Below are 20919 nucleotides of genomic sequence, written 5' to 3' on the forward strand. Positions count from 1 at the left end.
GTCAAGTTTCCAAAATCACGGTAAATCATCCTTCCATATATATTCTTTTTTTATTTTACCATTTTTTAACATCAGAGATTCAAATTCAAAGTTAAGTTTTATGATAGGTAACATTTCTATTTCTTTTTTAGGGAACTACTAGGAAACGATATTACGTTCTTATTTTTACCGATCTTATCGATATTTGTCGAAAGCTCGTATTACTACTTGCACGTTGCATTCCATGAAAAGTGGTCTCAGAGGAGACATTCACATCCGTTTTGAAGTTTAGTTGAATGTACTTTACAAGCAATTCCTTGCCTATCCTTCTTCCTTTTGCTAGAGGGATTCGGACGATATATATGTCTACATACCGTACTGATGAATAATATAATTTTTAAGAAGGTTTTAAGAGGATGTTTCTTATTACATTTTTAACGTCTATCACGAAGTTAATCGTTCGAATAACAGGATTAAATTAAAAACAAAAATAGAGATAGAAATATGTTCTTACTAAAGAGGTAGTGGGAGGACGAATATGAGTGAGTGAGAAGGGCAGGAGGGTTGAAATAGTTATGCCAGACGTATATACTCTAAATCGTCGCACAGTTGTACTTAAATTTAAAAAGTAGTGGACTTTTTTCTACTACTTGAAATAACGTTCTTCCACATAGTCGTTTCTCTCAAGGAAACGATTTATTTTACAAAGGGAATGTTCGCATGACATGTATTCTGAATCCTTGTCCCTAAGGAAACGTTTATACACCTTTCTCAGGGAAAACAACGGAGACAAGATGTAGGACGATGGTATATACATATATGTATGTATGTACGAACGTACGGTAAAGAACATAGGAAGAGATAGATTACGACGAGCGTCTTCTCTCTCTTCTTTCTTCAAAAAGGAAAGTTATTTTAACATTTTTCAGTGTCAAAAGAGAAACACGATTGATTTTACAATCCGTAAGAAAGAGGGAGAGAGAGAGAAAGAAAGAGAGAAAGATAGATAAATAGAAAGATAGAATTAAAGTTTAGATAGCGTATCGTAACATGCGTATACATACATATATGCGCATTATTTATAATATTTAATTAATTAATGAAAAGAAAGAGAGAAAGTATACACCTAAACAAAACTCTTGTATCTACTTCATTGTCTGCTGTAGCATATTTGTCTGTGTGATGATGTTGGTGGTTGTTACAATGTTGATCTGGTACCGATCATCTCTCAAGCTGCTGCTGCAAGAAAAGAAACAATAAAAGAAGTAGAAGAAGAAGTGAAGTATATTGTAGGCAGGTAAAATAGGTTGGGAGAGGGGACAAAGTCATCGGTTGGCAGGTACCACTTTTGGGTCGAGTGTGAGACTCAGGAAAGTGTTCCTGCGTTTCTGCCGAATCCTCTGATTCTCTTTCTTGTTTTATTTTCGCGCGCGCGCGCGCGCATACATACCTTCTCTCCTCCTTTCCCTCAGGTAAATCGAGCAGGTGTAGGTATTGACTACCGCGCGAGGTAGACCCCGAGCGCGCTCGCGCGTTTCTCTTCATTCTCTTTTGGAACGAAGAACGTGAGAGAGAGAAAAAGAGAGAATGAGAGGTAGAAAGAGAAAGAGAAAGATATAGTGAGAATAAAGAGAGAAGGAGAAAGAGAGAGAGAAAGAGAGAGAAGAAGGCAAGGACGAGAGTTGGTATCAGTTCGACAAGGATAGAACTAATGTGCAACGGGCCACGACGCGGAGTGGTTCTTCTCTCCATCCCCACTACTTGGCGGTTCACTAAATTGACCAATCGGAGCACCCGTTGCCGCCGTAGCACGGTCGACGCGGTGGCGTCGTTGTCGTTCCGACAGGCGCAGTCACAATTCCTTCGACCGTCGAGCGGAACGTTTCCACTTTTCGCGTGTTAACGGTACCGAAGTGGATATACGAATTTTCTCTTAAACCGCGCGATACATTGTCGCGACAGCTTGCTTTATTATTGGTGAACATATTTAACGTTTAATTAAGACGATTATTAAAACGTATTATTTTATTATTTAATTCGTTAATTCGTATGTTAGTTACGCGTATCGTGGTAAAGTGCTGTTTTTTGAAGGGATTGTTTGTCTTATTCTTTCGTCAGTAAGGAAGGAAGGAAGGAAGGAAGGAAGGAAGGACGGAAGGAAGTAGGAAATAACTAGAAGAAAAAGAAGAGACAAAAATCATGAGATTTTCTTGGGCATTTCTGGCAACGGTACTCCTCGTACTTGTCACTGGAGCGAGATGCAAACGAAAATTCGACGGTGACTTCGAATTCGACGAAGAGGTAAAGAAGTTGTTTTTATTTCTCATTTGGTCCCGTTTTTATTTTCGTTTTACTTTATTTCTCTCTCAAAAGAGAAAGCTAATGTTTTCTATTTTATAGAAAGAGTTATACCGGTATCGATCAACCGGTATATCATGTTATTATTGCATATTCTTTGAAAAGTCAACAGTTTTTTTTTCTAACGACTCAAGGGCTTAGCCCGCCTTTTTTTCTAACTCTTTCCCTCGTTCTATTTCTTTTTTTTCGTTCATCGTTTTTTGGTATATCTATTATTCTTATATTTAGTTTGTTTTTTATGTTATGATTTATTATTATGTTTTATTAAACGTTCGTGTTTTGCGGATTACTTTAAAGTAACTTTTTCGTAGGGACAACTTTTGAATTAGGTTTTATGTTTTATTCGAATAAAAACGAACGTTGCAGGGAACTTAATTAGGTTTTTACCTTCTTTCAAGATAAGTGGCATGTCTCGGCAGGAATAATTACTTCTCTTTTCTTTATTTTTTTTATTTTTATGTTATCCAGATAATCTAATTAGTCTCGTGTTTGTTAATTAAAGCTTTATTTTATGTTTCCATTCGAACGTAAACATTTTACGTATGTTTGAAAAGAAATTTAAATAAGATTTCATTTGTAATAATCTATAGTCGTTTATTTTCTGTAACGATGTTTTTGATTGGCCGTCGTTTAAAGTACCCAATGAAATAACCAATCAGAATTGGTTTCATTATTGCGAATAAATAGATACTTAATCTTTCATTTACTCTCAAATGAAAGGAATCGTTGGTTTAATTACAAATTATCGATAGAACTGTTCAGTATTATATGTAAATACGCTAATTTGTGTATATAGATATGTACATACATAAATCTATAAATAAATAGTTTGTATGTATTAATGTAACCATTTGTAAATAGCATCACAGGTATAAACTATCTTTTGATATTTTACATTGATGAAAGTAGATTTAAATTAGATTGGACTTCTCTGATCAATTACACGTTTAATTTATTTTGCTTATAATAATAAAATTGGTCTTATAAGAATAAGATGCAAAGGAGTGTCAACCAGGTATTACTTATAAAAATAAATATATTTTCATGATATTTTATCTAGGTACGAGTACTCTTGTGAGACCAATACTTTAATCATTTATATGTTAAATTATATTCTTTAATTACAAGATTTTTGTCTGTAATACAATTAATATTAATTTAAAATAGGTTTTTGTATAGAAAAATTTGAATACTATGTATTGCAAGTAAATATCAAGGATCAACTTACGTCACTTTCATAATAAATGGATTCATATGTATGTTACATTTAAATATTAATATGAAGTTATGTATATTAAGTAAAAGGTGTTAACTCTAGTTGCAAACGTCTTTCAAATCGATATTCATTCTGGTAGAATCGTACGATTGTGTTTCGTTGATCGTTCTCGCTTGAAAATATAATACATATACATATATATATACACACACACACACATATATATATATATATACGTTCGCATTACACATGGCTGGCTAGCTTGAACTTTCGACGATTGTTCGGAAAAGCTCGAATTGTCATTGTCAGAGGGAAAGCTTCGATTTCTGGCCGAATTGAAAGTTCGAAACAAACTGACAAGGAACGTGATCAACCAACCAACCAACTAACCAACCTATCAACCAACCAACCAACTAACCAACTATTGGTTAAATGAAATTAATGAAAGATGTAAATAGAGGATATTTATTTATTTTGTTTGTTTTTTTATTTTCATTTTTTATTCTCTACCCTTTTTATTTTTCACGCTCGATTTTTGTCACATTTATTATCAGATTTCATACGAACACACCCGCACATATACATAATGAATTATTATTTTATTTTGTCTATATATTCATTTCGTTATATATATATAAAATTCAATATAACGTTTTGTTAAAAGTCCAGATAGAAGGTAAAAGAATTGACGTAATACGTATGTGTGTTGGTGAGTGGGTGTGTGTCCCTCCTAGGTGTGTTAGGTAGTTAGACATATCGATTGTTCGGTTCTATAATAGAAAAGAATCGGTTATCTATTCGCGGAATAAATATTATCGTGACCCATTGTAACATTTTTTTCAATCATATATAGTTTTGCATTGACTTTTCTTACATTTTTTTTTTCTTTTCTTTTTTTATTTCTTTCTTTCTTGTTTCCTTTTTTAAAGAATAAGTTACGTCGCGTTTTCTTGCACGTTTATTTGCATTCTTGTAATATCTTTCAATACGATTCTCTTTACAATTCTCTTCTTTTTCTCATGTAAATCGGTCGGATTGTTTATACCTATTTATTTTTTGTCTGTATAGGTTGGTATATGTTACATTGCAAAGATAGAATGCATCGATTTTACTTTTCCCACATGTTTCTGCTATGCAACCGCATCTCGTGGAATAATTACAGTAACACGAATGTCGATAATCACCAATCAACGAGTATTTGATATCGCCATACCATCGCAAATGTTTAGATATCTCGTCATTGAGATATTTTCTTTTCTTTTTTTTTTTTGGTTTATTATAACAAACGATTTTAGATGATTCCAAATGATATATGTTCGAGCACATTTTCATTTTTATTTTCATTTTTATTTTGTTTTATTTTAAAATTTGTCTTTAGTTCGGTTTATTTTTATAATCTGCAAATGAAATCGTTGAATCGAATAATAATTAATTAAATAAATGAACCGTTTTATTATTATACACGAATATATTTATACATCGCGTATTCTATAATTTAAATTCATTTGAAAAATTTCTCTTCGAAATAAGAGATCATTTATTATTTCTAATTTTTTATCTGATTCTTTTTTTTTTTCTTTTTTTTCAATCAATTCTTTTTATGTTTATTTTTGCGCGATATTTGACTTGCAACGAACGGGGTTTCGAATTATGCGTTTGAAATGAATCAATTAATTCGAATGAAACGTTTTCTCGATTTTTCACGTTGTTAGATTATCCGGGATGGTTAGTTTAATTAATGAAATTTTTGTATTCGAGATATATGAGAATTGGATCGTATTCGATGATGAGATTAGCTCGTAGGAAAAATCATTTCATTTCATCCGAACGTGAATATTAATGGAAAAAAAAAAAAAAAAAAACAGAATATATTTCGTCGTTTCCGTCAATGTCACATTTTTGTATAAAAAAAAAAAAAAAAAAAAAAGAAAAAAAAACCGAATTCGTTTAATTATAAAATAAACTACGTTAGAGTGTTTTTGATACGATACACGATTACGAAATTTGATATTTACGGTTACTTTATAAATGAATATTTTGTTTGCTATTCAAAAGATTGTATGAAATTAATTAGAGGATAACGTTTTTTTTCTCTTTTTATATGTTTAAAAATACGAATAGATCGTTGGGATGTCAGTTATATTTATAGTGAACTTGTACGTACGCGTACAAGTTTTTTCTTTTTTTCTTCTTTTTTTTATTTTTTTAAATATAAAAATTGTCCTTTCATTTTTATACGAGGAAGAAACAAGAAGAGGAAAAATAATGTGTTCTACCGTTGAGATTTATTATTAAAATTTTTGTTAAAACCTTTCGTTGTAAGTTGGACGAGTAGTAGGAGGAAAGTCGTATAACGATTCTCTTTTAGAATTTATCCGAAAAGAGAAACGTTCTTTTGCTTTTGTTTAAATATTCCAGGACGTTCTTTCCAACTTTGTCACGTGAAACGTTGGTAGTATGTATTTTTGGTGTTTATGCATCGCACGCATACACATTCACGTGTATGAGTATATATTTGTGTGTGTGTGTGTGACGGTGAATATACCTGAGGGATTTTAAATCGAGGACATCTCGGCAAGAAATTTTTTTTCTTTATATTTATATATTCCTGGTTAAAGTTAATCGACCATCAAATATATTTTCTTTTCCTTATTAAATAATCGTCAGAAAATATACGAGAAGTTATTTTACATTATTATTAACGAAATTGATAATTTCCAAAACACTATATGAATTTATTAAAACGTTTGTCAATATATTTTTCAATGAATTCGAATCTTCTCAAATATCACACAATACGATTAAAATATCTCTCAATGTAGGAAATAAATGAATTTATATGACTTTGTAAAATAGATGTAACCTTTGAAACGGTTAATGTAATTTGAATGTAATGGAAGATAAATATAACATCACGAATGTGATAATTAGCAAAAGATAGAAATAATAAAAAGGTCAAATGAAGTTGTAGGAGGAATGATGAGAGTTAAATGATTGCATTCTGGTGCATTGCAGCAATCGGAAAGGTAGGTAGGTGAGGTAAATCTAAGCGGAATCGTGGCAGGTGGTAGGAATCTCGGGAATGTCGACTGACACCTCTGGTAACATTTGCCAACTCTCGTCTTGTCACCATCCATTCGACTTACGATCCCTACATCTACTTTCACATTACGATCCTCCTCCCCCGGTTTATTGTTTACGAGCTTCGGGAAAGTGCATGTAAGACGAGATGCATCCCGAGGATGAGTAGTTTGTTTCCCAAGGTTTACTTTACCTTGTTTTCTTATATTTTATCACGTGTATATATCTTCTTCTTTTTTCTTTAAGTAATATTTTTAGATTTTACTTTTAATCGTTCCATTTAACGTTGATCAAATATAACCAAAATAACTTTTATACAAATTATACATTTTATATATAGAAGATTAGCAATTTTAATATTTTTTTTTCTTATGTTCTTTTTTTTTTATATATTAAAAACATATAATTAAACGCGACAATAATAAAATAAAATCTAGATAAAATCATATATTACAAGATACAATAGTATTTCTAAATCAATTGAACGATGTCAACTGCATTCTATTGCATAAAGTTAACGGGTCTATGCAATTAGAAAATGATTCATACTTATACTTTCCAACCTACCTGCTACCCTTCATAAAGTTCTTTAAGAAAAGAAATAGAAAAGAATAATGTATACCTCACCTACGTCCACCTACGCATTAATTCAAGGTAAAATTCTTTCTCTCTTTTGAAGAAGAAAGAAAGAAAGAAATAAATAAATCAAGAATAGGGAAATAAAACTTCGGAAAGAATTTCTCATATTTATCGTTGTCGATAATGCATGACGCACGTCTATCTAACTTGAAAATTGCATATGTTATTAAACGCGATATATGTTATGGTCCATCTCTAAGGAGAATAAGTTAGAAGTAGGAGGAAGAATAAAAGGATAAAGAAGAAGAAGAAGAAGAGGAGGAGGAGGAGGATGAGGAAGAGGAGATGGAAGAGTAAAGGGACAATGGAAAATATCAAGGACGAATGAGAGCAACCGACCGACTGCATTTTAAAACAGTCGCCCCCTCCTCGTTCCCCTTCCCCTCCCCTTCCCCGTTCTCCCTCCTCCCTCCTTTTCACTATTGCCGGTGACAATGGCCTTTTGTAACTTTTATGCGATAGGCTGAATTATTAAATTCCACCACGATGACTGTGAGGGAAAAGGTAAAGAGATAGTGAGAGAGAAGATAGATGGTGTAAAGGAGAGGGAGAGAGAGAGAGAGAGAGGTGATTGCGAGGGGCAAGAGAGAGGATAGATTATGAGGTAGAGGGGGTGGGAGGGGGGTTGGGTAGTAGGAGTCTGCGTTCTTTCGGAGTCGTATCCTTGAATTATCCCGTCGCCGATTGAGTCTACCTTTTTTCGGCAGTGTTCTGCAGTAAAGGGGGAAGACAAGGATAGAGAGAGAGAAAAGATAGGATAAGGGGGTTTCGGGGGAGGTGGGGAGGTCAGGAGGGGGTTAGGAAGGGGTTAGGAGGTTGGGGAAACAAAAGGAGGAGCAGCAAAGGTAGAGAGAAAAGAAAGGAAAAGGCTTTACCTTCCGCCTGCACTGCGGCCCGCATGAATATTAGAATGGACCACCACGACGACTACGAGAATGGTGAAGTATCGAGAAGAAAATACATTTTATATATATATTGTATTATATATGTGTACGTGTGTATGATGTTTGTATGATAATATCTTTGTAAAAGTATTATTTTAGAAGGTACATTTATAATTGAACATTGTAACGTATCGTATGATTCGTATTTATTATTCTTTCGTTGGGTTTTGGTTATTTGGAATTTTTTTTTCGTATTTAACGATCAATTCGATTATTATTTCACGATTATTATTATTATTATTATTATTATTTGTATCTCGATTATAATTCCGAAATGATGAAGCAATCAATGGTTGTTCGTTAAATTGTTCATTATTCCGTGATACAATTAACGATTACGATGGTAGTTTAATATTTATTTCAATCGCAATTCGTTGTACTTATCCTTTAATATCAATCGTTTTTTTAATAAATAAACGGATTAAGCGCAGGAAATTATTGGCCAATATATGGGAGAAAAAAAGGAGGCTTTTCGTTGAAATGAAGTATTTGGATGGAAATTTTATGATGTAAAACTTTTTTTTAAATAACAAATGGGTGATCGTTAGAAGAGTATTGGTCAACTCTTCGGAATCTTAAATTGTCAAAGGAGTCGTATGTTTCTAGAATTGAAGTTTGGCGATGGTGGTGGTGGTTGTAGGGCCTTTTGTCATTAGGTTGGACCTACCGATTTACTGTTTTCTCTTCTCTTCTCTTCTCTTCTCTTCTCTTCCAAAGCAATCGATAGTTCTCCAATTTTCCAAAGACAAGTCGTTGTCGTCGTCTCGCGTAGTTCCAAACAGATATTGCTTTCGTGATGTTCGATTGTATGGTGTGTCCCGGAAGAAGAATAGGTTGTTACCTTAAAATTAGTATTGTCCAACCAATTCCCAAGTCTTCCGTTTCTCAAACTTACGTTTATCGATGGACGTCTCATTCCAATTTCACGACATGAATTTAAGATTATCGTAGATCGTCTCCTTTATTTCATTATTTTTTATTTATTTATTTATTTATTTTATACACAAATAATACGATACGATATAGAAAATATGATTTATGGGTAATACAGATTTTATCTTGATTTTATATAATACGAAATGTATCTCCTCATTTTCTTTACACAATATTTCGAGTAACGTATCTATTACATAGTAAAAAAAGAAATTTATATTATGGAAATAGTTTAATTAAATTATTATAAATATCTTTGGCATTTCCGATAATATAGAAATATAAATTCGAGGATAAGGTTGTATTGGATACATTTGGAGCAAAAAATATTATGACTCGTATGATAGGGAACATATTTCCCATGTTATAGTATAGACTAGGATATAACTGTAATTCTAGTCTACGATTCTCGAGATTATATCAGAACGTACGCTATTTAATATATTTACGCACACACATATACATACTCATATACATGTAGATAGAAAATATCATTATAAGTAGAATAATTTTCAGGATGATATAAAGAAACGTAAAGTTAGTTAATTTGTTTCTTGGCGGTATCTTGGTTCTTACCTACGTCCAAGTGAAATTACTACCAACCCGATTGTTAAATTAATCCCACGGGAGTGAAGCTTTTGGCTCCTGCACGTAATCACAATCCGGGATCTACTTTACATCGAAGCACCGTACAAAACGATCGAGAAACTCTGCGGAAAGTTTCATCTCGGCCGTGTAATCTCCGAGCAACGTGAAATCTACGAGGACGACTTTCCAAAAGAGATAGAGAAGATATGACGCTGGTGGTCCTATCTTAGTTTAAAAAAAAAAAAAAACATTCTTTGAACTATTTTTTATTTTTTTTTTATCTATATCCGTATCGTAATATCTCGAACAAGAATGAAATTAATAATACGTGCATTTTATCGGTTTTTTCTCTCCTTTTCTTTTTTCTTTTTTTTTTTAATCAATTATAAATTAATCATCTTTCGAACAATACTCGGGAGACTGCTTGAAATTCATTTTTTTTTCTTTTTTTCTTTCATTATTATTAAAGATAATCGATTCTACTGCTTATGCATGTGTTATGTATTTTATATATATATATATACGATACATATGCATTTACGTTTATGTGCTTCTCTAAGTTGGGTATACCGTTGCGTGATAAAACGTTACGTTAAAGGGAGTTATAAAGGTATACCTTGGTTATTAGCAAATATAATCCGCGATAAGTTGAAATGTAAGTGTTGTGGGTGTAAACTGGTAATATGAGAAACAATGGCGTCGTCGTCGTATACGTGTTTGAGAAAGAGATTAATTTTTTATTAATTGAAATTTATTCGGGGCTTCGACGGTATTTGTATAATGTGTCGGAATTTGTAGTATTTTCAAATAATAATCAAATAATTCAATATTTATAGCATATTTACTTTTGTTTTTCTTCTTTTTTTTTCTAAATTTAGATGCACACAATAATTACAACTTTATCAATTAAAATAATAATATATATATATATAATAATAATAATAATAACAATAATGGTATTAGAAATTTCGACAGTATACAACGCTCATATCTCATTCATTATTATTCTCCAATATTTCTGTTTCTATTTCCATTCAGAGATTCAATACGGCGTATGGAGAAATTTCATTATAAATGTAATTATATCTTTTTGTTCTCTTTTATATAATTGTATACGTATGAGTTGTTAATGTTCACGTGACGTTAAAATAGAAAATATTTAAATGCGTTTTTAAGTTGTCGAGATCAATGGTTGTACGGTGTATTCGTGGAACTCATGAATGACTGGTGCTCAGGATTTAACAATAATTGGGGTGGAAAGTCAACTCTTAACTTTGTACATATTGATATGTATATAAATGTAAAACACATAGATACGCACGTGTATATATATATATAAATACATATAGAGATATATAAAAGCGCGATAAACTTATGTTAGTTTCTTTTGTAACGAAGGATTAGATCGGGTTTTCCGGAGATGGCGTGACTTCATTCCTGCGAGCACGCAGGTGGACACACGCACCTGTAAATATGTCGGATATACCCCCACGTCATTTTAAGGATTGCCCCACCCAACGTTTGTTGTCAGTTCTTTGAAAGTGACGTAAATACTTTCTTTTCGTTTCATTCTATGATATCTGATCAATAACACCATATTATCTCATGGGAGTCATCGAAGTTAATTGAACGTAATTGGAAAACGTGTAATTATCCTGGACACACTCGGGTTGATTTTGATTAGTTTTCATTATTATTTTAATCCTAAGTTTATATAAAACGACAACAAATTATTCAAATGAGTAAATATATATTTTCTATCGGATTAAGTCTCTCAATGATTTTTATTATAATTTATTAATAATTTTAATTAAATGTATACATGCAACGGAGAGTGTCTCTCGTTGTTTGCCGACTGAATCTACGGAAGTTATATTCTATAAGTGAAAATAAGAAAAAAACAAATGTTCTTCGTCGTGCATTTAATGAGGGGGGTGGGGGGGGGTGCTTGATAAATGAATAATTAAATTTATTCGATAAAAAATGTATAAATATTTGATATTGGTTGATAAAAACAACAAAATTACACGGATACGTATTAACAAATATTTGCTAATAAAATAAAAAAAAATAATAATCGCGAAACTTCAATAATTTAGCTTTACTTTAGTTTGCTTTTTCTTCTTCTGTTTGTTTTATTACTTCTAGAATATCTTGGCGGAAGGAAATAAAGGGGGGAAATTTTTTATAGGAGAGACATTCTTATCGATAAGGGATAGTAAATGTGTGAGAAATAGTTTGCAGTTTCTTTCTTCAATTTCATTTCTCTCTCTCTTTCTCTTTCTCTCTCTTATTTCTAATCTCTTTTTCTTATTTCTATTTCTATTCCGTGTTTCTCTCTGTGTCTCATTTTCTCTTTCTCACATTCTTTCTCTTATTTCTTCTCACTTTCTCTCTTTCTCTCTTCCTTTTCCTACTTTTTGTTCTCGGTTTCTGTTCTTTGTCTTTCACATTTTGTTTAATATTTCTTCTCTCTCTCTCTCTCGTTTCTACTTTTCGTACTCTCTCTCTCTCTTTCTCTCTCTTTCTTTCTTTTCCTCTTTTCCCGTTTTTCCTCACCCTTTTTCCGCTTCCTCTCGATTGGCTAGCAAGAACGAAACGATGGATAATGTTGGCATAAGGGGGTAGGATGAAAAGGGGGAGAGAAAGAGAGAGAAAGAGAGATAAAAGGATGGTCGAGGGAGGAGAATACTGGCGGATAGTAAAATATTGGCCAGACTGGCGGGCGCCTCCAACGACTTTTTCATCGGAAGAGTTCGTTCCGAACGACGACAGCATTCGCTCTTTCTGCGTTTCTCGACCAACCAACGAACCAACCAACGAACCAACCAACCAACCCCTATCTTTCTTGACGATCCCTCTATTCTATTTCATTCCTTCCACTCTCCTCCCCTCTCCTCCTCCATCCCTTTACTCTCTCTTCCTCTCTCTCTTTTCTCTTCTTTTTTCTCCTATTTTCTCTCTATCTTTCTCTATCTCATTCTTCACGGTATTCTTGCAGTCGACGCAGGACTCTTTGAAAAGTTTTAGATCTTCCTCCCAGTTGGACAAACCTGGTTCTTGTCGCGACGTTTCCTCCTCTGCTTCTTTCTTAGTTCTTTCCTCTCTCTCTCTTTCTACGCTACCACCCCCACCCTCCCACTTTCTTCCTTTCCATTCCTTTCCTACCCTCACTCCCACCCCCGCCACCCGGTTTTTCTTAATTCTTTTTACCCTCCCGTAAGAAAATAACGTTCACAAGTCTTCTTCGTTAAACGTTGTTGTCGTTGTCATTTCAACGTTTCTCTGTTTCTGATCCTTGTCCCGTTTTCCTTCGAGAAACTTTAAGATGGAACAATTCATTTCTCTTTCTTTTTTTCTCTCTTTCTCTTTCGGCCAATTAAATTTCAACCCGACACAATAATGAATTTTTTTAAAATGAATCCTCTCTCTCTCTCTCTTTCTCTCTTTCTGTCTCTCTTTCTCTCTCTCTTTATTATATATTAATTCCGCGTTTAAAATCATTTCAAGGACGGTTCCATTGTAAATTCTCGGAAGTTCTGAACCTGTTTGAATTTGCCGGCAGCAGCTTCAGCTCCACCTCCTCCACCTTTTCCTCCCCCTCGTCACCTCTTCTACCACCTCCTATGCCGTTTTGATGCAGTACCCATCTACGTGAACTGGCGGTTGCGGTAGTTCTAGCTCGAGCGAGCGGTTAATGGCCACAACAATTCGAAATTGCAGTTGAATACGTGCGAGAACCTTTCTCTATCTCTCTCTCTCTCTCTCTCTCTCTCTCTCTTTCTCTGTCTCTCTAATGCACTCTGATGTGCAGTAATATACGATGCTTACGCATCCGTTGTTTCGTGGTTTGCGGATTAAAAGCGTACGTTCTACCTGTACGTCTGCTGTTGCTACTGCTGGCTGTTGTTCTGTTGTTCCATCTGCATGTACTGCCTTAAGGTTTTAAAATCTGAAAAAAAATAAAGAAAGAAAGAAAGAGAGAGAGAGAGAACAATACGCATAAACAATGTTTGACGCTTTGAGGAAAATTTTAACAACGCTATTAATGCATTTAATATCATCGAAATGTTGCATTTAATGCATTTACGTGAAATATGATACGCGTTCGGGTGGTGGGGGTGTGATGGTGGTGTTCGAAGGGATAGAATTTTTTTATTTTTTTTTTATTTTTTATAAAGCTAGGAAGAAATAAATCGAGACAGATGGATATATTATTATTATTATTATAATATTTTACTCTCGGCTCGTTTACTTCGTTTACGTCGTTTACTTCGTTTACTTCGTTTACTCGCACGATATTTCTTATCTCACGTTTAAGGATCAACGTCGACGTGAAAAGCACTTTGCGCACGCTTTTCCTCGTGTTTCAAGAAGCAGAAGTGCTTGGTTATGTACGCTTTCAAAACTTCACTCATGTCTTCATTGTCTCCGCCCCCCTACCCACCCAACCTACCCCCTCCCCTGCTATCCTTTTTTTTTCTTTTTCTATCTGTCGCTTGCTTGCTTGCTTTCTTTCTTTCTTTCTTTCTTTTTTCTTTTTTCTTTTTTTTTCTTTTCTTTCCTCCCACTCTCTTTCTCTCTTTTTGTGTTTTTTTACTACCCTCTGTTTTAATTCCTTGCGATAACACTCGTAAAAGAAAATTTGTTATTATTATTATTTGTTGGATAATGAAGAATAAGTGGATTAATTAACGTTAAGATTAAAAATAAATTTCATTAATAATCGTAATTTTGAGAATTTTAGGATTTTAATCAATTATTTATGACAAGCACAGCTGAAATATTTTGATCGAATGAATTATTGTATGTTTTTTTGTTTCTACGATGGGGTAAAAGAAATATTAAAGTTATTTTCAAGATAATAGCGGTTATGGGTTTACCATAATGTTTCTTATGGGTATATTAATGTCACATTTAGATGGCAACGCGACATGAACATTTGTTTGAATATTTGATTTTATGTCTCGCAGTGTAAAAAAAAGTGTTGGTGTTATCCTTAAGAAATAACGATTGCGGTTTAAGAACCATAATCGTTTCTTATGGCTATAAATTACCAATGTCGCACTTAGGAGGTGGTCGTTAATTTTTTTTTTTATTACATAAGCAAATGTGAAAATTGTGCAATGGAAAATTATTTTAATAAATAAAAATTATAAATTTAACTTGAAATATCCGAGATTTTAGATTCTAATCGTAAAATTGATACGAAGATATGTTTAATATTACTCGAATCGTGTTATTTGTAATATCGAACATTTGAAATTCTCAGGTAAAAGATTTATTAGTCGTGAGACCACCCATCCTGCGGAATATTAGGACGAATATCGGCGGTTTCGTGGTGCAAGGACGATATTTCAGGCTGTTGCTTTGTGCATAATTGATACCACGTTCTTCCATTTCCTCGAACAATTTTGCACTGGTGAAACCTTGTTAAATTGCCAGCATCTAAAATACTCCTCTTTTTTCCTCTTCCTATTATTCTCTCGCAAATATACATTTTTTTTTTCTTTTTTTTTATCTTTGTCAATTAAAAAAATAACACAAAAATGGAGAGACAGGACGTTGCAATGATTATTAAAAAATATGATTTCTGCATTAATATTGCCGATTGGATATAAAAAATATATTTAGTTTTATTTAAATATTAATAATATATACATTTTTTATGCATTTTTACCGTAGATTATTTTTTTTTGATTTCTTTTTAACAAATTACAATACTCGATGATCGTTTGATCTCACGTGATAGGATTTTACAATGTTAAACGTATAATAAATTCAATTAGTTTCTCTAGAAAATGTAAAGAAGAAAAACACAGGGATATACAATCGATCGAAAAAATATTTTTTCTCATCGGTATTAAACATAAATTTCATTTTTATTTCCGATAACGAGAAATATACGATTCATTAGAAAATTGTCATACTCGTTTAAAATGTAAATCCCATTTGTCTCTCCGGGAAAAAAAATTGAAATGACATACACAACACACACACACAAACACACACATATGACGTACGTACGTACGTACACATTCGTAAACGTGCTTATCATTGACTCTTTCTCTCGATAACACATTTACATTGAGTCGAATCGATCCCCGATAAAGGGGAGAAAAAAAAAAAGAAAAAAAAGAAAAAGAAAGACAACTTTCAACGGGACTTGTACGAAGGAGAAGCATTTTATTGCTCGAAAGCGCACGATAACGTTTAAATAATGTATTTCAATATTCCTCTCACTGCATCTACACACACCAGGTCCTCTACCTTTGTATATAACTATATATCTCACCTTACCTTTCTTCCCTTCCTTCCCTTCTTACCTTCCTACCTACCTACACCTACCTCTGTAAGGTCTCGCGTTCCCTTTTTTTTCTTCTCATTTTATTTTATATGTTTTTTGTAGTTTCTTCTACCGGCGGGTTACGTCGATGGTCGCTGGGTAAAACAACCTTCACGTGCCTCTTAAAAAACGTGGTGGCTTGTACACTCCTTGCTCAGGAGTGCAAACGAGTAGGCAAACAGAAAAATTTCGAGTGAAAAGGCGAATTCTACTCTTTTTCTCCCCTCCCCCCTCTTCCGTCCCCCTAAACCACATATGTACATATATAAATATTATATTTATATATATATATGTGTGCTCGTGCCTATGGGGGTAGATTTGTATGGACCCTCGTGTATACGACGTTGAATAAATTGATATGTGTGTGTTTGTGTTTGTGCACATTTGTATTTTTACACGTGTGTCTGTGTATGTGTGTGTATTTTTCTACGATAGTTACGATATAAGTTCGTATGCGTGTTTGGTACGTATGGGGTTAGTAAATATACTTGTTTCACGTGTATATATTTTGTACGTATGTATATGTGTTCGTCATGGTCGTCGTGTTGCAGTAAAAAGAAGTAGAGAAGTATAGACGAACGAGAAGAAAAAGAAAGATTCGAATTGTTGGACTGTTGGAGAGTAGTATTTCTGTCACGGTCTATGAAGCAATGGTAGGTTTATGGTTGTCTCATTCTATTCGAAGAGAGGATAGTACATGAGCAAGTTACGAATCAATAGTTAGCTGGCCACATGCAGAGGCCAGAGGCAGAGAAGACCTTCTCCGAAAGCTTCCTAAACCTCGTTCATCCTATTGTGATATAAATGCAACCACCCTCTAGGACTAACCTTCCAAATGACCAAACGAACAAACGGACGAACGTACGAACGAACGAATGAACGAATGAACGAATGAACGAATGAACGAACGAATGAACGACCGACCTCTCTTGCTTGCGGCGAGATTGAAATTAATTGCATGCAAACGAAGGACAAAGGGTTGTTCTGCAAAGGGAAACGCCCTTCTTTTTATACACGATAGATGCTTATTTCATTTAGAGAAAAAGAGAGGGTACGAAGAGAGGAGGAGAGAGAGAGAGAGAGAGAGAGAGAGGGAGTGGTTTGTGGTGGTTCAAACATTTGCAGAAAAATATCAACTTTTGAATATATAATAAAATATACGTATAATTTATATGTTTATATTATTGTTATCATCGTATATTTTATTTTGATAGCAGCTCGTTTATTCTACATTCGCGTTCGTTTAACATTTTTATTTCATATTTTTCTTTTTATTTCGCAATGTAAATGCACCTACCATATTTAACGCCAAAAAGGGTGATAACAAATTACCCGGGTTTGATCGAAAAGTCTTGAGCCTAACATTTTTATCGGTTAAATTTACTTTTCTTTTCTCTTTTTTTTTTTTTGTCGTAATTTCAAACTTTTCAATCCTCTCTCGTATTTATTTTCACTGCTAAAAATATACAAAATTATATACACATATATATATATACTAGGAACAACTTTTAGTATAACTTATAATGTAATATACAGCATGGTAACAGAATATTATCGTAAATTGAAACGATCTAAGTATCACTACAACCCTTCTCCCCCCCTTCACCCCTTTTTCTCAAATATTTCATAATAGATGATACTCGTACGCAATATCGATCGAGTTAATATTCATTCTCGTAGATAATAGTATATTGTATAATTATGATTATTAAGAATGTACACGAACTAGACAGTGAAAAGTATAATTTTTTCGTAAGCGCATATTACCTTCTATTATTTTGTCCGTTGACATACTATCTAATAAGGATCATCCCTTTCGCAGATTAATTGAACTCATCATATTGCGAGATGCAATATTCTCGGTTTAGGTCGTTGCTTTGCTTCGTGTGTGTTTTATGTGTATGTGTGTATGTGTGCATGTATGTATGTATGTATGTGCACCCTGTACAAAATCGATACGTTCATGCCACACCCTCCGTAAAAGCTTTCAGTCTTGAAATTTCTATTCGACTAACTTCGGACCATAGTCATCATTATCATCATCATCATCATCATCATCATCATCATCATCATCATCATCATCATCATCATCTTCGTATTATTGTATACGTTTAAGCGCACGGTCTAGGAAAACAATCGATGAATTGCTTATGAAGATGCGAATAACATAGGAAATTACGCGTAAAACATACTAACGACACGTTGGGAAACATTGTACACGTGCGAAAAAAAAATCAATGGTGGTGGGTTTCTACGGGTTTCAACGAGAAATTTAAAACATTTTTTTTTTTTTATGTAGTATAGTACTTAAAAAGAATAAGAAAGATTAGAGTCCATGCTAACGAATTTTTATCGTGCGAACTTACAAAGAATGTAATATAGCGTTAAACTTTTTATTTTTTTTGATAATAAATTTGATTACTTTGTATTACATTCGTAAAAGAAAAAAATGGAAAGATTTAGTAACGTTTGTCACGAGTATTGGTCCAATTCCCTGGTCACAATAAGTCACCCCTCGATATTTTCATCCCTTTTCCCCCTCGAATCCGGATTCAATCTTCGTTTCTAATTGCTGGTACATATGTAACATCGTTAAATCGTAAGCTTCGTTTCACGGACAAGTGATTCCTTTCGATCGGCCAATTTTCTCACCGCATAATTCGACTCATTGCTCGTAGGTGGCCATCGTCGTTTAAGTATATCCATTACATCGTTAATCGTGGAGGTAAACTCCTAGTTCTCGAATGAATACAGATATATGTGTGTTGTGTGTGTGTGTGTGTGTACACACGTGCATATATCTCTGTATATATTTCAATAGTTGCTTTAACGGCAGCAGCTGAAACCCGGGCTGTTAACTTGCCCTCAGTTTGCGTGCACGTTTCGCGATCAGAAGAGCACAAACTTTTCATTGAAATTAAATTCCATGAAAATGTATAGACCACTGAGGAACACTTGGGAAATCCATCTTTTACAGTCACGAGAAACTACTATCTTTCTCCTCCCCATAATCCCGATCGTATACAATTTTACGTTGTTTTACAACAACAAAATTATAGAGAAAATATATTTTATAATTTAATTGGTTTTTATCTTGTCTAGGAAATAAAATTATTAAAGTAAGTGTCGTAGGTTTAACCCATCCAATCTTCCTACGACACCTATTTTAATAATATTTTTTATACGTGCTTCATACGTGTATTTATTTCATGTAATAATAGACAAATGGGATAGGTTGAACAGTTTTTCAATCTAATATATAAACAATTGTTCTTTTCTTCTTCTTCTTCTTATTTATTTATTTATTTTTTTTTTTTTTCGATTAAACTAACTTTTTTTTCTGAGCCTATTTTTTGTTCGACACGGTTCTTTTCGAAACTTTTGGAAAACAATAGGCACGAAACTTTTTTCAACTCATCCTCGTACGTTCTACACGTATATACGTTGATACATAAGTTAAATATATAAATATATAACACATACATTCGAAGAAACTTGCAATAATACGGATATAAGTATATATATATATATATTACATATGTAAAAGAATGATTGGAAAGATTCGTAGTATCACGTAAGTGTAAGACAAAGTTTTCCACGTCGTTTAAGGGAACAAGTATGGAAAGTTTTCAAGACACATTTTCTTCTAGGATTGCACGAAGGAGAAATGTAGGAAGAGGGTGAGGGGGGGTGGGAGAGGGAGACAAGATAGTTACGTCGAATCACAGAAGAGATTATTCCACTTCGTAGAAACTATAATTCTGAGTGTTTCAACTATTTAACCTTTTTTCTAGTAGGATAAACCATTTCGTATGACAAACAAGAAAGATAGATAAGGTGGAGAAAAGAAAAAAAGTCATATTTTCCATTCCTTTCTATTTGATTTTATTTTATTTTATTTTATTTTAGTTTATTTTTAAAACCCTTAAATCCACAGCGGATGATGGAAACACGAATCTCGAGTAGAAGTAGCACCGGCATTGCAAGCGTATTTCCAGTAATTTCTTTTTTTTTTTTCCTTCTTTTTTTTTTTCCTTTGGGTACACTTCTCTGAACAACCTTCGCGGGGTACTTCACCTTTTAACCTACATTCATTCGAACAAATTCTTTCAAGAAGTTCACGGTCGAATTAATAATTGTAATTATTATTTTCAAAAAGTATTTCTCGAATTATATCGGAAAGAAAGAAACAAGCGAAACAAAAATTGAAGAACAAACAAACAAACAAACAAACAAACAAACGGTAGATTAGTATTAAACGATAATAATCTTACGATTGAAACCCTTTTAGCTCGGGTTGAGTTTAACGAACTCGTTTTATTGGATTTTACAACGAACGCGAATAATTTTCTTTTTTAGGTATTATAATATTGTTTCTTACAAATAAACACTTTTTCAGAAGTTCACGATCCAATTAAGATTTTTAAATGCTTATCAATGAAATAATATATCGGATTACGATTAATAATTTTGTTGTAAGGCATTTCTTTATTTTTTGTTTGGGGGGGATGAACGATAAATACACGTAGAGTATTCGTGTTTATTTTCAATTTATTATTTATCGATAGGATCTTTTTCGTATTTCCCGTATCGTAGTTATTTTCTTGGATTTCAATAAAGCACATGCATCGTTTTGAGAGATATACGAAATCGTTAGGACACCCCTTTCTCGTTTAACGAGTCACCGAGGAAATTAAATCTCCCGAAGCATTACTAATCACAGATCCCGGTTTAAACGTTGGAGAGCAACTTGGTATCGTGTATCTTCTCGTTAAGTTGTATATATGCAGTTGGTAGTAGTATGTGTGTGTGTGTATATATATTTAACCTAAGAA

At 33.2% G+C, this 20919-nt stretch overlaps 1 protein-coding gene and 1 long non-coding RNA gene across 2 annotated transcripts in view; one reads left to right on the forward strand and one right to left on the reverse strand.

Moving 5' to 3' along the window:
• Positions 1–643: 643 nt before the first annotated feature.
• Positions 644–1761, reverse strand: LOC122525298. The gene is made up of 2 exons (XR_006305745.1): positions 1430–1761; positions 644–1218 (listed from the first exon to the last, which is right to left on the reverse strand). It is a non-coding gene; the product is annotated as an uncharacterized LOC122525298 (long non-coding RNA).
• Positions 1762–1812: 51 nt separating this feature from the next.
• The window catches only part of LOC122525295 (proteoglycan Cow), a 107523-nt gene continuing 88416 nt past the window's right edge, over positions 1813–20919 (forward strand). Inside the window, exon 1 of the mRNA XM_043648009.1 lies at positions 1813–2280. Coding sequence (XP_043503944.1) covers positions 2179–2280 — 102 coding nt within the window. The 5' untranslated portion in view covers positions 1813–2178. The remainder of the gene's footprint in view (positions 2281–20919) is intronic.

This window comes from Polistes fuscatus, unplaced genomic scaffold (assembly GCF_010416935.1).
Source record: "Polistes fuscatus isolate 324 unplaced genomic scaffold, CU_Pfus_HIC Scaffold9, whole genome shotgun sequence".
NCBI lineage: Eukaryota > Metazoa > Arthropoda > Insecta > Hymenoptera > Vespidae > Polistes > Polistes fuscatus.